Source organism: Centroberyx affinis, unplaced genomic scaffold (genome assembly GCF_046629955.1).
Source record: "Centroberyx affinis isolate AG114_WGS23_722 - 3 ecotype Tasmania unplaced genomic scaffold, CSIRO-AGI_Caff_v1 ptg008865l_1, whole genome shotgun sequence".
NCBI classification, from domain to species: domain Eukaryota; kingdom Metazoa; phylum Chordata; class Actinopteri; order Beryciformes; family Berycidae; genus Centroberyx; species Centroberyx affinis.
In genome coordinates, this window is record NW_027284349.1 from 17,845 (window position 1) to 37,634 (window position 19,790).

The following is a 19,790-nucleotide window of genomic DNA, read 5'->3' on the forward strand; positions in this document are numbered from 1 at the left end:
AGTTGCTATTATGAACTTTCATATTTTTACTGTGGAGCACTGCAGTAGGACAATATTTGAGTAATATCATTATAAAACGTATATCAAGTACACAAAACTAACCCTATCCCACACTGTCTTTACCAATAAAGTTAAAGTGAACTTCAGCTGAATGGAAAGTGAGTTTGATACCTGACGATCTGCCAGAGTTCTTATTTAAAACGTATTACTTATTATTTCTTATTTCTTATTTAGCTCATTCTCAAAGTTCTTATATTAAACATCAAACCTGATCACAAACAACACTTTCTGTCATGCAAATAAAGCAGATTTGAATTTGAGAGAGAGAGATAGAGAGAGAGGTTTTATTTTTAATCCATTTGAATCGAACCCTGGAGCATTTACCCCCTTGGTTTGCATCGTTTGGGGTGTGAACACCCTGATCAAACCCTGGTGTGTGGACCAAACTACCGCTCTCTGGTCCACCTTGAAGAGCTGGGGCTCATGAAGTGAGTTCAACAAAGTCAGGCTGTCATTGCCTTAGCCGGCTTCACTAACCCTAACACTGGCGATCCTGATAACCGGCCTCATGTAGCTGGTTATCAACTGGCTCTGTCAACCCAGGATTTACCCATAAAATAAACCATAAAAGCCATAGACAATAAATAGGACTAATTATAGGATTATATAGGCCCTAATAAATACATAAAGAAAAGGCCTACATGACAAAGAAAGGGACGCCATTGGCTACAAAACGTCCAGCATTTTAACTCACATTGAGCCACAAAGGCTTTCATTTGTAATTGGTTGTCTTTAATAATAATAAAAAATAAATCTTAAAATCTTTTCATAAATAAAGCTTATAGGTGGAAGCACAAGACAGCAATTAATAAGAATCAAACTTAAGTTTTATATTATTCAAAATGTTTTCATTGTTCTTCCTTTACTTTAGTGTTTAGTGCCATAAATGACACTGTAAAATGAGTGCAGGCCTTGAAAAAACAGTGAAGACAAACCATGTGGCCTGTGTTACTTACATGCTTATATACATATGCATGTCAGAATGTTTGTAAACAAACAGATTGGCTATACTTCCGGTGGATAACTCGCTCCTGTCGGCAGTGGAAGTCGTTCATTTTAAGGAGCGGTAAATATGAGTCAGCTAAACAAAACATTAGCGATTATGCCGAAATCGGGTTGTGTTTGGGACTGTAATGCCAAATATAGCTTGGTACATAATGGATTAGGTTTAGGCTTTTTCCATTTTAAAGCAACCTAACAGAATCAGTGGATACAGATGATAGTTTACAGGCCGTCTGCAGCTACAGAGCTGGGGACAGGCTGGCAGCAGCCACTCATGACCGGGTTTGCGTCAGGCATTTTCTTACAGGTCAGTAATAAAAATGATAAAAGTCTCTGTTGGGTAGCATAACGTGCGAGCTCGCTGAGTGACAGTGATACAGTCTCTGGGTTTTGCTAGTCTCCTTTGGGTCTAGCACAGCAGCAGCTCCATTGTGACTTGCACTGCACTGCCAGGCCCAAGGTGTTCCATTAAAAACCGTTCAGGTAAAGTCTTTCACTTCATGTCGGTAAGGTTTCCTGACCGAAATTTTGCCAACACGATAAGCTTTCTGAAATCCTTGAGCCCTTTTCTGTTACACGAGTAAAACATATTGTCAAAGTGCCACAAATGTTTTATCCGCACAGTTTTTAATGGACCGCAGTTCTAGCGCACCACAAGTAGCACAACACACGCAGTGGTTTGTGATCTGGCTTTGCATCAGACCCTGCTTTACAGTCAAGATGCTTTACAATCGAGTCTGAAAGTAAATAACCAACAGTCCACAGTTTCTACTATAAAGCAAAACACTAAAGAATGACTGGTTTGAGGTTGCTTTGTTAGATCAGCACTTGAATTTGAACTTCTGCTCGCTGAATCACACTTATATAGTGACATAGGCTGTCACTGTTTGGCTATATAACATAAAATAAAATAAAAACAGAAAGTTAAGGTTAATTTGTATAAGACAGTGGCCAAAACAGAAGCATTTCTAAGCATTTTGGTAAAATAGCTATAGTGGTTTGTGGACACATGCTTAAATAGGCTATATATTTAGGTTATATTATTAGGCAGAGGTGGAAAGAGTACTGACAAATCCTACTCAAATACAAGTATTGTTACTTCAGTGAAAATTATTGAAGCTTACCTAGTGAGTTTCAGGAGCAGGACCACACCTCAACCGCGCCTCTTCCGGCATCCCTTAAATACCACCCTAACCCTCTCTTCCCCTTTCGCTCTCGTATTCTGCGCTTCGTTCTCATTTACGTGCGGAACATTTGACAGCTCGCATACTGCCACACCAAGCCAAGCTAGGCATAGACCAGCATCGAAAAGTAAACCAGACTTTACTCACCTCTCCTCTCCGGGGGTCCCGCCCGATGGATCACCCGTGCCTCAGCCCGTCCGACGACGACCTCTCCTTCCCGGCTCCGTGCGGTTCCGTCCATTCCGCTCAGGCCTTTCAGCCGGAAGATTCACCTCAACACCCAGCAACCGATGCCGAAAACCTCCTGGTTGCACCCGAGACCCCAGCAACCTCAATGGATGTCGGCAACACTCCAGAGAGTCGACCACACCATCGCTCAAAAATCCGGTCTCCTCCACCCAGAACCTACAATCCCAGAACTCCATCCATCCGAGGAAGAGCCCTCCGGCGTAGCGAGAGAGCAACAAGCCCCCGCCACGCATCCTCAACCCCGACACGTTCCCCAGCTAGTCCGAGACACAGGCGAGATTCTCCGAATGCAGGTCCGGCTCCGCTCCGCTTCGAAGCCGGCGCTCTCACGCCCCGGCGAGGTCCCCCGACGATTCACTGCCGTCAACGATTCCGAGTGGACAGTGGTTCGACTCCAGAGAGAGTTAAAGGATAGAGGAATTCCCTACCACCGCTCCATAACAAAGCAAAGTCATTCGAACGTTTTACAGCTTCCCGCCATACCCGATCCACCAAACACACACAAAACCGTCTTCTTCCGAGTAGCGTCACCAGCAGCGGCGCAAGACGCGACGTCATCACGCACCAGCACTACGCTCCACAAAACCGGGGAACCCTGGGAATCACTGCTACAGCTCCAGGATGTCAGCTTCTCACCCTACTATTCCCAGCCTCCTATAGCAGCGCCTGCCTCCAGTCAATGCCACTGACACCGGGTTGCCAGTTGCTCACCCTTTTTCCCCCCTTCTCAGCAGCTTCCTCCCTCAACGAACGGCACCGGGTTGCCAGTTGCTCACCCTATTTTTCCCCCCATCTCAGCAGCTTCCTCCCTCAACGAACGGCACCGGGTTGCCAGTTGCTCACCCTATTTTTCCCCCCATCTCAGCAGCTTCCTCCCTCAACGAACAGCACCGGGTTGCCAGTTGCTCACCCTATTTTTCCCCCATCTCAGCAGCTTCCTCCCTCAATGAACGCCTCCGGCACCGGGATGCCAGGTCCTCACTCAACCCTTCCTCTCTCCTCTCAACAGCTTCCTCCCTCAGCGAACGCCACTGGCACCGGGATGCCAGCTCCACTCTTTACCTTTCCCCTACCCTGCTCCGTCACAGCACTCTTCCGGGTGACGTCATCACGCGCACCCCAACGACACGTCGCGACATCAGCCTTCCAGCTCAAAGGCAGCAAAAAGTGCGGCAACAAAAGCAACAAATTGGATCACCAGCCAGACCACATAACACCAGGGTTTCAGCAACCACCTCCCGTCAATATCTTGCACAATCAGCCACGTCAGTTGGAGCGCCCAACACTGGAGTTCCAGGACCCTCCACCTCCCATGTAGGTTCTCATCACCAGGACCGACAGCCTACACCATCCAGGGCAAATGACACAGCGCCCCCAGCCATCCAGTTCCAGCATTTGCAGCTCGCGCTAGCTGGGGCTTCCGGCACCGGGATGCCGGCGCCCTCTGCCGCCCGCTTCCAGCAACCGCAGCAGCTCGCTCTAGCCGGGGCTTCCGGCACCGGGATGCCGGCGCCTCCCGCCGCCCGCTTCCAGCAACCGCAGCAGCTCGCTCTAACCGGGGCTTCCGGCACCGGGATGCCGGCGCCTCCCGCCGCCCGCTTCCAGCAACCGCAGCAGCTCGCTCTAGCCGGGGCTTTCGGCACCAGGATGCCGGCACCCAGCTTCCTCCACAGCTCTCGCTGCAGCAAGTTCCTGCTGCACCTAACTCCGGTCTCCTCTCTCAAACCATTCCAGCCCAGCAGGCAACCGTCAACTTCACCTTGCCTATGGCTAATCCTCCCATTCGTCCTCCTTATACCTTCGCCTCCCGTCCTTCTCCGGTTCCCGCTATTCTATGTAAACAAATCATTGATGGTAATTACATAGACCTTGCACTCCTTCTCATGCCTTCCCTCCACCAACCACCCATCGATAGATTCCTCGAAGGACATGAAGGCACCCTTCTCCACCCGAAAGAGGGAACACCCACCCGTTCCAGAGAGCTTACACCCGCCGAGTTCGCCTACGCCTTCTCTCTCTACAGAGACGTTCTTTGTTCACAATTTCCCACCCGCCGCCAGGAACTGTACGACTACATGGCCACTGTCCTTAATCTGGCCCTCCGTTTTGGAGGCAACGGTTTCTACCAATATCACACCCACTTCGCCTCCGAAGCCGCCGCCCGCCTTCTGCAATTCAACGAGGCCACATACTGGGGCGTTCTCGACACCGAAACTTACTGTCGCATCTTCGCTGCCCGTGCAGCCCATACGTGCCTTACGTGCATTTCCCCTTCCTCATCGCCACCTTCTTCCGGCCTGGTCACTCTGACTTTATACTCACTCTGGTTTTATCCGACCTCAGGGTTCCCCTGTCTGCAGAGAATGGAGGGCCCCTCCACATCCCTTGAGTTCCTCGGAATCGCTCTTGACACAATTCTGTTTCAGGCTTCTCTCCCAGTCGAAAAAAGCTCAATCGAATCAGCCTTCTGATCTCCAATTTCCTGCTCGCCCCGTGCTGCTCCAAACGCCAACGTCTCTCCCTCCTAGGCCATCCCAACTTCGCCCTTCACATCATTCCACAAGGGCAGGCCTTTATCTCTCACCTGCTATCCATCGTTTCTTCCGCCCTGTCTCTCTTGACCTCCATCTCCCGGGACAGTCCAAGCCGTGCCAAACTCCGTCTGTGGCTCAACCTCCTCGCCAACTGAAACGGGATCACCTTCTCTTATGATGACCATCTGACGCACCCGCATGACATCAATCTGTACACAGATGCCGGTTTTGGGGGTTTCTACAACGGAAGATGGTTCGCAGCAGAATGGCCCCGGAGCTCGCAAACGAATGCCAGGTCGCTTCCTCCGCTCTCTTCGAAATCTACCCCATAATAGCCACCGCCATTCCGTGGGGTCACGAATGGTCCCGCAAGGCCTTCCTTATTTACTCAGACAACCTCGTAGTCGTTGACATACTCAACAAAGGACGCTCCAACTCTCCATCCATCATGCCGTTCATGCACCGCCTCGTCCGGCACTCCGTTACACACCAATATATTCTCCGCACAGCCGATGTTCCCGGCCACTCCAACGCCATCGACTTTCAACTCGTAAATCCTGCCCTAATACCCCTGATCGTCGAATCCCAGAACTCCATCATCAACAGCCTATCACCCACAACCCTATCATCCTACTGGACAGCTTGGAATGTTTCCGTCACTTTCACGTCCAGCATAACATAACCTTCCCATCGTTCAATCTCGTCACCCTGACTAGTTTCATTACCTATTCCCATTCCGTGATGGCCATCAAAACACACACCATCAAAGTTTATCTTAGCGGCATCAGCTTCTTCTCCAAACTCATAACCGGCAGTCCGAGCCTAGCCTCCAGCCATCCTCAGATAACTTAGCTCCTCAAAGGACTCCTACGTCAAGAGCCAGCAAAAAATCCTCACCGCCTTCTTCTTACTGCCGACTTGCTGTCAGCCTGCATCCACACCATCCGCTCCGGATACGGCACTCCCCACGTAGCTCGAACCCTAGAAGCCATATTACTACTCGCTTCTTCAGATGCTCTGAATTCACCGCTTCAACCGTCCACTTCGACCCGCGCCACCACGCTTGCATTTCAGACTTGTCATATTTCTCAGAAGACACCATGGTATTCCACCTAAAGCGAACCAAAACCAATCAATCCGGTCAGCCTACACCTGTCTTCTACTTCAAAGTCCAATCACCACTGAATCCCTTCCAGACCCTCACAGACTACTCGGCGTTCCGGAAATCCCAGAGCATAACATCTTCAGATCCTCTCTTCGTCTCCGAATCCAGACGAGTGGCTACTCGATTTTGGTTCCACCATCACCTCCGCCTCGTACTCTCCTTGTCCACCATTTCTCCCGTTCACTACTCCGGACACTCCTTCAGGATCGGAGCCACCACTTCAGCCTCCCGCAATGGCATCCCAGAACACTTCATTCAACTCATGGGCCGTTGGTCCTCCCAAACATATCACCGCTACATCCGTTCAGATCTCAAAGATCTCATATCCGCTCAATCTTATCTCCTTAAGTAACTGGAGGTTTTTGGGGGTCCGTCGTGGCCCGGGTGCCGCGGCGGATTCCCTACGAAGCCTCCCCACAACGCATTCAGCTACCAGAAACCATGGTAGCTTCCTTCAATAAATCATTTAAACGCATCTTGTTGATGGTGTGGTCCTTGCTAGTGAATTGAAGCTTACCTAGCGAGTTTCAGGAGCAGGACCACACCTCAACCGCGCCTCTTCCGGCATCCCTTAAATACCACCCTAACCCTCTCTTCCCCTTTCGCTCTCGTATTCTGCGCCCCTCCCCCCCGCCCTATTCTTTCTTCCTGTTCTCCCTCTCCTTCCTCCCCCTTGGGGGTCCGTCGTGGCCCGGGTGCCGCGGCGGATTCCCTACGAAGCCTCCCCACAACGCATTCAGCTACCAGAAACCATGGTAGCTTCCTTCAATAAATCATTTAAACGCATCTTGTTGATGGTGTGGTCCTTGCTAGTGAAACTCAAGTACAAGTAAAATTACTAGTCCAGGAAATTACTCAAGTAAGAGTAAAAAAGTAGCCTATTTAAAAGTACTCAAGTAAAAGTACATTTGCGTTACTTTAAAATTTTTTTATATTTTAATTATCCCGGAAAAAAAAACGCCCATTGCTCCGAAAATACACACTCTGCCTGCAGTTAGAAAGATTCATGGCCTGCAGTCATTCGGCCCCGCTGCCTCCTAATGTTTCATACCTTGTTCACACTGAATCTTCCATCGTTTCTCAAATAAACAGAAGCACATGGCTAATTATTATGCAGAATGACGTCATCGGACCTCCCCGGGTGCAACGGAAGAAGCTGGCTGTCGGACCTCCCGGTCGGATATTTACTCTAACAATCCTATTTCCCTGGTTGGGATTCTGCAGCGTTCCATGCAGCAGTGATATTAAGATGGTAGTGAGGCTTAATCATGGACGCACATGGTCTGATGTTTGGAGCAGAGTGGTTTAGTTGGTAAGTTACCGGACGTCAGTTCAGTTTTAGGACTATTGGGGTTTTGGAATGAATGAATGAATGAATGAATTTCTTTATTTGAACAGGGACAAAGTACAAAGAACATTCACCTTATAAAACAAGGAGAGATGTAATGTACCAGGTTTTAGCAAATTGCTATTTTCCTCCCGTAGTCCCTGGGCAGGTAAGTAAAATGATAAAATTGTACGAAAATTACACATATGACACATTACATACATGAATAACGGGCCGTCGGAACAATGGGCGGTCCCCAACACACACCTTGCTAATTATCTAGCCTAGCTAGCTAGCTGGATGGGTGTAGCCTGAGCTTCTAGCAGCAGCAATATCAGAATCAGATCCATCCATTTTGCTATGGCTATCAGCCGTGTCAAATGAAACTGAGATTTCTAACCTAATGTGACGATGGGGATCATTACAATTTTGTGGATCGTCTACGCCTGTCTAATTCAATTGGCCAGTCTTGAGTGCAATTTAATTTCATTGGCCACTGCACTAACGACCCACCAGTTGCGCCCTAAATGCGGAAGTGATTCTGGACCTGTTAGCGAGCAGTCCCAATGCTACCGTGCTGTTTTCATAGTGCGGTGTGCAAAACAAAAATCTGAATTTACTCAGAAACGGAATGTACATTTAAAAGTAGCGAAGTAGAATATCTATTATTTAAATTATTCGAGTAAGAGTAAAAGTATAGCATTATAAAAATACTTTAAAAAGTACAAATCCTCAAAAAAACTACTCAAGTACAGTAACGAGAGTACTTGTACTTCGTTACTTTACACCTCTGTTATTAGGTTATACATAGCCCCATTGGGACTAGGTTATACCAGAGCCATTGAGAGAAAGAGTTGCATCAACGGAGGTCAAAACGCTGCACGGTCACATGACGGTCACGTGGTTCATGTAGCTCCGATAGTTCCAAGCAGTCTATAGAGAGCCAAAGTGCCTCTCCTTCCGGTGGACCACCATGGGACCTTATTTCGGAAAAAATATGTACAGTAGTCAACGGCGAGAGACAAATAATTGTTTGATCCCGTTTGAATTGTGCCATGAATTACACATATGATGTACCTATTTACTGTCTATCTGGAAGGTAGACAGTAAACTGGTTTAGGATAGTTTTAGTACAGTGGGGGCTAACGTTAACGCCATGCCTGTGTGTTTCGTAAGAAAGGAATCATTTTCAGAGGAGTAGCATTCAACTCATGTGGTTCAATAGAAAGCCATCTAACCTCACTACTCTCAGCGTGTAACCAAGTCCATATCAGATGGAACTGAGATGCCAGATAGTAGCATCTGAAGTTGGGAAGGTATAAACCTCCTTTAGTATAGGGGGCTTGGAGAGTAGTAAGTTTTACTCTGGGAATTTTATTTTGCCATAAAAATGAGGAGGTAGCTTTGTTGATCTCGTTAAAAAAGCTCTTGGGGACATTCAGAGGGATACATTGGAATAGGTAAGTAAGCTTTGGTAACACATTCATTTTAATTATGTTCACTCTACCAATTAGGGACAGCGGTAGGTCAATCCATATCTGAGTGTCTGCCTTTATCTTCTCCAAGAGATTCAAATAGTTGTCTTTGAGTACTTTGTGAAGAAGGAAAAGCCAGCACTCATAATGTCCTTTTGTCTTTTTAATTCAATGGGCAGAAACTAGAGCACAAACAGAAATAGAGCACAAACGACGGACGCGTCCGTCGTTGAATTAAAAAGACAAAAGGACATTATGAGTGCTGGCTTTTCCTTCTTCATCTATTAACCTTTGGCCGTGCACCTAAGGAAGATTTTTTGATCGAGTTGTGCTCGCACTTGGCGGAGTTTGGTCTTTGAGTATTTTGTCTTGGTGTTTTCTGATATTTATCCCCAGATATTTAAAACCACAAGGACATACCTTCAGTGGTTCAGTGAGTGTTCTAATATCCAGGTCCTGTGTGTTTAAGGGCAGAACCTCACTCGTTGTTAAGCTTATTTTGTATCCTGAGGCTGCACTATACTCTTTTAGACACTGAAAAAGTGGAGGGACCGAATCAGCTGGGTCAGTTAAGTATATCAAAACATTGTCTGCATAAAGAGAGATTTTGTGCTTGGAAGTACCGAATTTGACACCAGAGATGGCCAGAGATGGCTCGCCATCGAACCGCTCGCCCCCGAGCGGTTCGATGGCGAGCAAAAATAACAACGGCGAGATGCAACAACCCTGCCGGACCCCTCTAGAGAGCAAGAAGGCATCAGACAGGACCACATTGGTTAAGATTGAGCCTTAGGGGCTTTTCCGCGTTGATCTCCGACGGACTAACCAGAGATCTGCCCTCATCAGTAGTTATTGAGTGGATAATTTTATCTGATTCCTCCCTCTTAATCTGCCACGCTAGAAGCTTGCCTGTTTTGTTTCCATACTCATAATAATGGTAGTTGTTCCTAGCTAAAGCTGCTTCGGCTTTGTTAGTGCATAAATTGTTGTACTGTACCGTTTCATGGTCAAAGAATTTAAAATGTCCACCCTCTTAATGTCAGAGTGCTGTTGCTCAAGTGTTCTAATTTCTTCCTCTAATTTTGACACGGCTTCTCTCTTAGTTTTCTCTTAACTTATGTGCATTGTAGGGCAAGGTACATCCCCTCAAATATGTCTTGAGAGCGATTGGCCTCAAGGAACAGATCAATTTGGGAGTTCATAGGTGCAATGAATTCTGGATCTTTCAGCATACATGTTTTAAATCTCCATCTGTGAGAAGGTGGTTGTACAGAATCCATTACCCAGGTCATCTTTACTGGATTATGATCTGATTGTGCAGCAGCAAGATAGGAATGATGTGTTGCTTTGGCTGCTAGCTGTTCACTGTGTTACATCCTAATGTAGCCTAATTTTATTATTATTATTAGTTAGTTAGTTTATTTTTATTTCTGTGTCATGCCAAACATCTGGCCCATCCCACATGGGATTACAGAACACCACCATTTTACAAAACGTACATCTTCCGGTGATACATATAAGAGCAAAAAAAACCCAAATAAAATAAATGACCACATTATAAAGTACTACTATATTCTTTCAAATAACATAGTGCCATTAGAGACATAAATATACATAGGTAAAAACAGACCCAGTTTGAAAATCCTACATTAAACGTAGACTGTGACAGGACAATTATGTGAAAACCCATTAATTTTCCCTATGGAACCAGAAGTCCATATCTGGGCATGTGGGCGTCAGACTTAAAAGGTCTATCTGCGTCAGTTCAGGCCACTATCCTGCCCTGCCCCCCTTCCCAAAGTGCCGCTGGAGCAGAGTGGCAGCAAAAAGTGTCGGCATGGGCATGTCACTATACTGGAACTGCCGGAGTATGCACTCGCCCCCATGTTACTCATGAAGACCGGTCTGGTTGTGGTTAACACACGCTTTCATCTCTTTTTCTCTCTTATTCTCTAATTAACTAAACTCCCTGCTCTATGCAAGTGTGCCTGAAGACAGATGTGTTGGCCATATCCTAGTTTAATTTTTTGTTTTTCTTTTTTGTATCTTTTTACTTTTTACCTTTATTAATTGTTGTAGCGACTACTATCAATGAAAATAGGCCGCTAAGAGGCTAAGTAGGCTCTTTACTGTGACGCGTTCAAACAAAATCATACTTAAGTCCGGATGCATTTGAGACTGTTTATTAAACAGAAACTAAAGCATAACGTGACGGTCAACAGAAAATATCGGAGCCCTACTCACCCTCTTTGTTAGACTCCCGCCATACAAGTGAACAGGTAAATAAATGTGAAACCACACCCATGTGTCAATTACCGGAAGTGATAGTAACCAAAAAGAGCATGCGCAGCCTTGACAAATAATAAACACATAAATACCCATTTTGGCTCCTACAATACCGGCCCCTAATTATTATATCTCAAAATAATAATTACACAATTATAAACAACAATCAAACACAGTATATTTCAATATTATGTAGATCTTCTTTCTTCATTATTCAGACGGCAAGAGTTCGTTATCACAGTCTTAAAAGAGCGATCTTTACCACCGCTCTGGATAAGTAAAGTCTGTAGTCTGTAGAATGTATGCAGTGGGCAAGGGGCAAGGTCAAAAAACAACAAATAAAGTCAGTTTGGACTTGTCAAAGATCCTCTGCCTCCAGTAGAAGGCAGACTTTGTTGATGGGTCTGTTCAGAAAGCCGGTCTTGGTCTTGATCCGAACATGACGTACAAGTCCCTTTTTGTCCGGAATGGTCTCAACAATTTTTCCAGTTAGCCAGGAGTTTCGAGGCGCTGAATCATCCATGATGATCACGATGTCTCCTGGTGTGAAGTTGCGTCTGATGTTAGACCATTTTTGTCGTTCCTGAAGTTGGGGTAGATATTCTTTAATCCATCTTTTCCAGAATAAATCCGACATATACTGAACTTGCCTCCACCTGCGGCGAGCGTATATGTCTTCCTTCAGAAACTGTCCTGGTGGCAGGGATGGCGTAGTCTTAAGAAGTAGAAGGTGGTTCGGGGTAAGTGCTTCAAGGTCATTTGGATCTGTAGAAGCCTTGGTGATTGGACGACTGTTGAGGATAGCCTCAGCTTCACATAAAACTGTGTGGAGACCCTCCTCGTCAAGACTTTGCACATTGAGGGTGGAATTGAGAATCTTTCGCACTGATCTAATTAATCTTTCCCATACACCTCCATGGTGTGAGCCAGCAGGGGGATGGAAGATCCAATTGATTCCTTTCTGGAGCAGTGTGTTATGGATCTGACCTTGATTCCAGCTTTCAATCGCCTCCTTCAACTCACGCTGAGCTCCCACAAAATTGGTGCCATTGTCAGATCGTAGTTCTTTCACTTGACCACGTCTGGCTGTAAAACGCCGAAGGGCATTGATGAAGGAGTCTGTGTCAAGTGATGATGCCACTTCGATGTGAATTGCTCTTACAGCTAAACAAGTGAAAATAACACCATAGCGCTTCACAACACTCCTTCCACGCTTCACTCCAAAGGGTCCAAAATAATCGACTCCAACATATGTGAAGGGAGGTTCGTCAGGAGAGACTCTATCCAGGGGCAAATCTGCCATCTGCTGTTGTCCAGGAGTAGCATTTATACGCCGACAAACAACACATTTCGACACAATTCTTCTGATTGACACAGTGGCACCAGGAATCCAATATTTTTGGCGTAGTTTGGACAATATATGGTTGCGACCACCATGACCCACATCTTCATGAACATGTCGAAGAATCAGATCAGAAATGTGAAAATCTTTGGCCAGTATGACAGGATGTTTCATCTCTTCTGGCATTGCTGCTCTGCTAAGTCGCCCACCAACTCTTAATACATCATTTTTCAGAATGGGGTTGAGTTTATGAATGTGGCTAGTCCTCTTAACATTCATTCCTTTCCTCAGACTTGAGATTTCATCTGCAAATCTCTTCTTCTGGCAAAAGCAGATTATCTCCGTCTCCGCATTAGCCAGCTCTTCAACTGTGAGACCACTGTTTTCCTGAGTCTCAAGATTTCCTGTCTCCTTTTGTGGCAGATCTCTCTGATGGATGTTATCTGGATGAAGCTGAGCGAGAACACCACTTGCTTGTTTCCTCTTTCTGCTATGATACAGAAGCAGTTGTTTAAGTCTGAGCATCCATGCTACTGCCCTTCTCAAACGAGTCCAGGATGAGAAGTAATGGATTAAGCGGGTTATTGGATCCACTTCTTCAGACATTATCTGAGCAGCATTTACAGTTATGCTCCTGACTTCAGAGTCCTTTGGTGAGATTTTTTTCCAATCCATCAGGATTTTGAGGCCATTCTTCCTGAGGCCAAAGAAGAAACTGAGGCCCGGACATCCATATTTCTTTCTTTAGAAAAGATTTGACTGTCAAACCTCGAGAAGCCATGTCTGCTGGATTGTTAACTGTGTTAACATATTTCCACTGTAATGCATGTGATACTTTGGCAATTTCAGAAACTCTGTTGGCCACAAAAGTTCGGAACCTTGTGGTCTTATTGTTGATGTATTTGAGCACAGAGGTGCTATCGGTCCAAAATATGGAGTCTGCTAGTTCCATCTGCAGCTCTTTTCTCCACATTGTGTCCATTCTGCTCGCCATGGTAGCAGCAGTCAACTCCATTCGAGGGATGGTGGCTGGCTTTAATGGAGCCACTCTTGCCTTTCCCATCACAAATCCACAATGTGCCTGGCCATGGTTGTTATGCAGTAACAGGTAACTAACAGTTCCGTAACCATCCTCACATGCATCAGCAAAATGATGTAGTTGAGCAGATGTCACCGTTCCAAAGTTTGTGGGTATGAAGCATCTGTCAACCTTGAAGCCTTCCAGCTTATGAAGTTCCTGAATCCAACTCATCCATTCCTGTACAATGGAGTCTGGTACCGTATCATCCCAACTGAGCTTTTTCCTACACAAATCTTGCAGGATCTTCTTGGCAGTCAGGACTACTGGTGCCAATATTCCTAGGGGATCATATACCGAACTGACTGTTGAAAGAATCCCCCTTCTTGTGAGTGGTCGGTCTTTCAAGATGATTTTGAACTTGAAGACGTCAGACTGAACACACCATTGTACACCTAACACCCTCTCCACAGGAAGATTGTCATGGTCCAAATCCAGATTCTTCATTTCTTTTGCTCTCTCTGTTTCAGGTATGGCAGCCAACACATGGCGACTGTTACTTATCCACTTGGTAAGTAGAAAGCCTCCCTTGAAACAAATCTCTCGTAGCTCCTGATAAAGAGCTATTGCCTCTTCCTCTGAAGCTGCTGAAGCGAGGCAGTCATCAACATAGAAGTTGTTCATGATGGTGTTTACAGCTTGAGGGCTAAATTGTTTCATATTGTCCTCAGCACATTTTCTAAGGGCAAAGTTCGCACAACTTGGAGATGAAGTTGCTCCAAATAGATGCACTGTCATTCTGTATTCCACCATGTTCTGACTGTAGTCTCCATCAGGCCACCAGAGAAACCGTAACAAGTCACGGTCTTCATTTGGTACTTTCACCTGGTGAAACATTGCTTCAATATCTGCGGTGATGACAACAGGTTCTTTACGGAATCTAGCCAAGACTCCTATCAATGTACTCAGGTCTGGCCCCTGTAAGAGTTGAGAATTCAGTGAAACTCCCCGAAATGTCGCTCCACAGTCAAACACCACTCGGAGTTTTTTCTTTTGTGGATGCAAAACCCCATGGTGTGGTAGATACCATTTTTTGCCATCACTATGTTCCAAGACATCATCAGGTACCTTCTCTGCATAACCTTTAAATATCATGTCAGACATGAAATTGGTGTAGTCCGAATGAAAGGAAGAATCTCTCTTGAATCTTCTCTTTAGGTTCAGTGTACGTTGTTCAGCAACACCTCTATTGTCAGGCATGCTTGTTTCCCTTTCTTTTAAAGGTAATCCAATGCAATAATGGCCATCGACTAGTTTGGCAGATTTTGAGACTAAATCCAAGAACTGCTGGTCTTCTCTTGAAGGTTCTTGGTCATCCCTGATGCACTCAGGAAAGTCAGTCCTGAACTGCCGTTCCCACAGCTCATCAAGTTTCACAACTGATATTCTGTTGACTATGTTGTAGCGACTACTATCAATGAAAATAGGCCGCTAAGAGGCTAAGTAGGCTCTTTACTGTGACGCGTTCAAACAAAATCATACTTAAGTCCGGATGCGTTTGAGACTGTTTATTAAACAGAAACTAAAGCATAACGTGACGGTCAACAGAAAATATCGGAGCCCTACTCACCCTCTTTGTTAGACTCCCGCCATACAAGTGAACAGGTAAATAAATGTGAAACCACACCCATGTGTCAATTACCGGAAGTGATAGTAACCAAAAAGAGCATGCGCAGCCTTGACAAATAATAAACACATAAATACCCATTTTGGCTCCTACATTAATTACATTTTTGGAAAAAGACAATAGTGATCCTGCCTCACACCGCTTTCTCAGTAAGTGTTCATCCCTTTTAGATTCCCTCCTCCTTACCATGAGTTTACATGGGTGTATGAATTGAAAATAATCTCAAGGTGTGGTTTGGGAGAGTCTAGTTCTAGTAAAGGCAAAAGCAAACTCGTAATTTAATCCCTCCCTGAATTTACAACTGATTGTTACCCACAATTAAAACCTTCATTCACAGTATCAAGAGAAAGAGTCCATCTGGAGATGTGTGACAGTGAGAATTTGACTTAAGGGCTCAGTATTATTAGACTGTCAGACCAGAGTTAGCCGGTCTGACATACATGTTAAATGTGTTTTGAGTGATAACACTAATGGGAACAAGAAATGTAATAATAGAAACAATAAAGAAAACAAACAAAACAAGGCAAGACACAATAATCACAGGGTATCTGAAATATGCAGAAATACACAGTTAGTGAAAGTTAAATGTAATTACACAATAAATGATGTTTCAGGGAGATTAGACTTTCTATGCTCATGGCAAGCAGTTCTGTATTTAGCAGCCATCTCTACAAACTGAATTTCTTCTCCTAAACATATTCTCAAAGGATCCTGTCTAACTTCATTTGTTGGGATGGCAGCTCTAACTTTTTGTAATAAAGTTTCTCTGAGAGTCGGACTGGGGACATGAGAGGATCTGTTCTACAGAGTTTCTGACTCTCTGCTCTCTGGGCTTCCACACCTTTTTATGGCGACATTTTCCTATTTCCAGACTGATTCATAGACTAACAGCTTGTTGAGACTGCTGACCTCCAAGCCTTGATGCCACCACCCCAGCACACCACCGCGAAGAACAGAGCACTGGCTACTACAGACTGATAGAAGATCTGCAGGAGCCTGTTGCACACACTGAACAATCTGAGTCTTCTAAGGAAGAACAGTCTGCTCTGTCCCTGCCTGAAGGGGGCTTCAGTGTTGTAAGTCCAGTCCAGTTTTTTATTGATTTGGACCCCAAGATACTTGTATGAGTCCACCCTCTTCACTTCCTCTCCCTGGATGACAACCAGGACAGGGGGCCTCCTGTTCCTCTGGTAGTCCACCACAAGCTCATTGGTTTTGCTGATATTGAGCTTCAGGTGATTGTCATTGCACCATGTGACGAAGCTCTCTATCAGTCCTCTGTACTCCTCTGTAAAAATAGTCTCTAAGTGAAGACGGCATGTTTCTCACTGGAAATTATTCACTGGAATCATACATGTCAATATAGTGACAACTTCCATTTCGCCAAAAAAATACACTTAATACCTTTTATTAAATTCCTTCAAAGTCTTCACTACATATATTTTATGAGTCTGGACAGACATGGATGTAAATTGCAATTTGACTTGTTGGCGGAGGCATACAACCATGAGGCGGTTATTTCTAGTTTTCTAAATCATACTGAATCTGAAAGAACTATTATGCCACTACCTGTATTAGCTGTACCTGTAACAGGTACTAAAGATAATTCACCTTTAGTATAGATCCAAATAGATCCAAATAGATCCAAAAGTTCAAAGGTCAACTTCACTGTGACATCATCATGTTTTGCTTACCACTGTAGCTGAGAAAATGATCTTGGGTCATTCTACAAAAACGGTGGAAGTGCTGTCACTTACTTTTGCAGACACCAAAATCCTTTAAGTTGACCTAATAATCACATTAATTATATATGTTCAATAAATAAAGACTGTCCATGATAAAACAAAGTTTACTGACGGAGGCATACAACCGCAAGGTGGTTATTTCTAGTTTGTTTAGTATTCTTTATGTGGTAAGGTATTGTGCTAATGTCTATTCTCTATTCAGAGATCTATTGTGAAACAGTCCAATTTATTGATTAAAACTCTTTCTTTTTGCCAGATTTCAATGTAATTAGTTTTTGTCATCTATTTTATTTAGTTACGCTTTTGAAATGGTATTGAGGGTTTCATTTTGGAGATGATGGATATCTTTCATGTGTTTCAGGGAGTCGGCCTCTGGGTTACTTTTGAATGTTCTGTTGGTAGGATTCAGGAACTGATCTCTCTCTCTATCTCTCTCTCTCTCTCTCACTCACACTCACACACACCTCTCTCTCTCTCTCTCTCTCTCTCTCTCTCTCTCTCTCTCTCACACACACACACACACACAGTGCAGTACCTGTGTGTCTCACACATGGCCTCAGATCTCCAGATGAAGTGTCCGTCCTTGTAGGCGCAGACTGCATCAGGGCCGTCAGTCAGAAGAGGATACTGTTTGAACAGCTCGTTATTGACGTCACTATGGACCAACACAGAGTACATCACTTCCTGTTTGTACAGGACGGTCTCATACACTCGGAGGACCAGCTCTGAGCCTCTGCAAAACTGGAAGGGAAAAGCAAGTATTAATGGAACAGTTGACAAAGATGTACTCATATTTGTTCATTATCCTTATTGTGTATAAAGTCATGTATGTATGTATGTATGTAAAAAAAAAAAAAAAAAAACACTTGACAATTATGATTATTTTAAGTAAGTTATGTGAGAAAAGTAAACACAGAGGTACAGGTTAATAAATTATTTGGTCTTGAGTCATTAGCCACATTTGAAATATATGATTTAAACATATTGATGGAGATTTCATGAAACTGAAGTTGAGGTAAATGAAAATCTGCCTCTCAGACATTGATCCAACTCTCTAAGCATGTATTCAGCTCTTCACCCTCCATTTCTTCATCGCTCTTCAAACCTTTACTTAGAAAACCTTTCTGCAGCATATTTCTACACAATATGTACTGTAACTGGTTTAGATAACTTCAGTGTCTACCTGCTCGCGGTACGCTTCCAGCAGCTCCTGCAGGGGGAAGGTAAAGCGGTACGAGCCGAACCTGGAGCTTTTCAGGAAGGCAGGGGAGGTGGCAAACTTCCCCAGGAAACTCTTCTGCTCCTGGGCCTGCTCCTGGGCCTGCTCCTGCTCCTGGGCCTGCTCCTCTCTCCGGGCTGGGTAGGTTTCCTCCAGGAGTCTCCTCTCAGCAGAGTCTATCTCCTGAGGTCCCACAGCCAGACTCCACCACACCAGGTCCAGGTTCTCTTGGTTCGGAGCACAGAAGCCCATGTCCTTCCTAATGCCACGTATTCCATCTTGGTTTGTGTCGTGTCTCAGATAGGAGACGTGAAACTCTGGTCGGGGGTATGCCGGGATGTTTTCTTTGAAGATGTACTGGTTCAAACGTGGAGCTCTCTCTTTCAAATCTGTCAGCTTTAAGTGCTGACCTTTAACAAAGTTCTCCGTGCGTCTTCTCCTGTTTTTACGTTCGTCCATGTTTAGATGAGCTTCAGGGACTAAAGTTAAAGACAAATGATGTGAATTTGAGATCTCAGAAATGCCTGCTCACTTGCTTTTGGTTTTAAACTAAGTGATCTCACAAACGCAACTGCCAGATTCTGTAAGTCCCCACCCACTTAATAATTCTGGTGATAACCTAATCTAACACACCCCAGCTTCTCTTAAAGGCACATTCTACCATTTCATCACACAAGTAAAGCAGTGCATGAGGGAAAGGTGAGCATCAGAAAAAAACAAAAACAAGAACAACAGTTGAAAACACAATGTCTAAAACACAGAAGAACACACTGTTTTCAGATAGCAAGGTTTATCTTTCTCAGAAATGAATGGATGAGCGTGTTCTTTGAGGAACAGGATCATACAGGTTTTTCTCAGAAAGGAATTCAGAGACTTGTATTTAGTTTGATTCATGAAAACACAGCAACACACATTCAGTTATCTACATGGTGTAGTTGCAGTTTCTTCTGTATGTTCTAAGCTGCTTTTAACTGTTGAACCCCCAAAAAACATATAGCTGATGTGTGACTACAAATACATTCTTTACTCCATGATCTTAATTTTACTATTTACATAAAATAAATGCAAGAATCCAATGAAGCACTGTCTGCAAAAGCAAATAGTTTGCTCTCAAGTTCAACAGCTTTTTCTCTCCCCTAAATTCAACAAGCATGATGACATGATGATGTTTATTATGAACGAATGAGTGAGGAGCATTAATTTAAGGCAATTAATATTATGTATGAAGCATTTTATGAATATAGGATACACTAACCGAATAAGTTTGGAAATAATAGTAACACAGAATTGTCATCATATCTATAACGAAATATATAAAGTCTAAATCTAATTTAGTTGTTGGAATAAATCTGTTAATGATGAAAAGTTCATTTACACAGCAGTATGTGACGTCCATTCATTCAAATCCTACTGTGAATAAAGAGGATGGCCGACACAATGTGTCATCATGAAAGTGTTAAGAAATTAATTGTCAAACTGTTAATGACACATACACAC

General features: G+C 44.4%; 1 protein-coding gene across 1 annotated transcript; it reads right to left on the reverse strand.

Moving 5' to 3' along the window:
• Positions 1 to 11,640: 11,640 nt before the first annotated feature.
• Positions 11,641 to 18,832, reverse strand: LOC139640271 (uncharacterized). The gene is made up of 4 exons (XM_071514456.1): positions 18,258 to 18,832; positions 17,610 to 17,815; positions 16,239 to 16,547; positions 11,641 to 11,839 (listed from the first exon to the last, which is right to left on the reverse strand). The coding sequence occupies exons 1-4, from the start codon at positions 18,750 to 18,752 to the stop codon at positions 11,641 to 11,643; spliced, it is 1,209 nt and encodes a 402-aa protein (XP_071370557.1). The 5' UTR covers positions 18,753 to 18,832.
• Between the last annotated feature and the right edge of the window lie 958 nt (positions 18,833 to 19,790).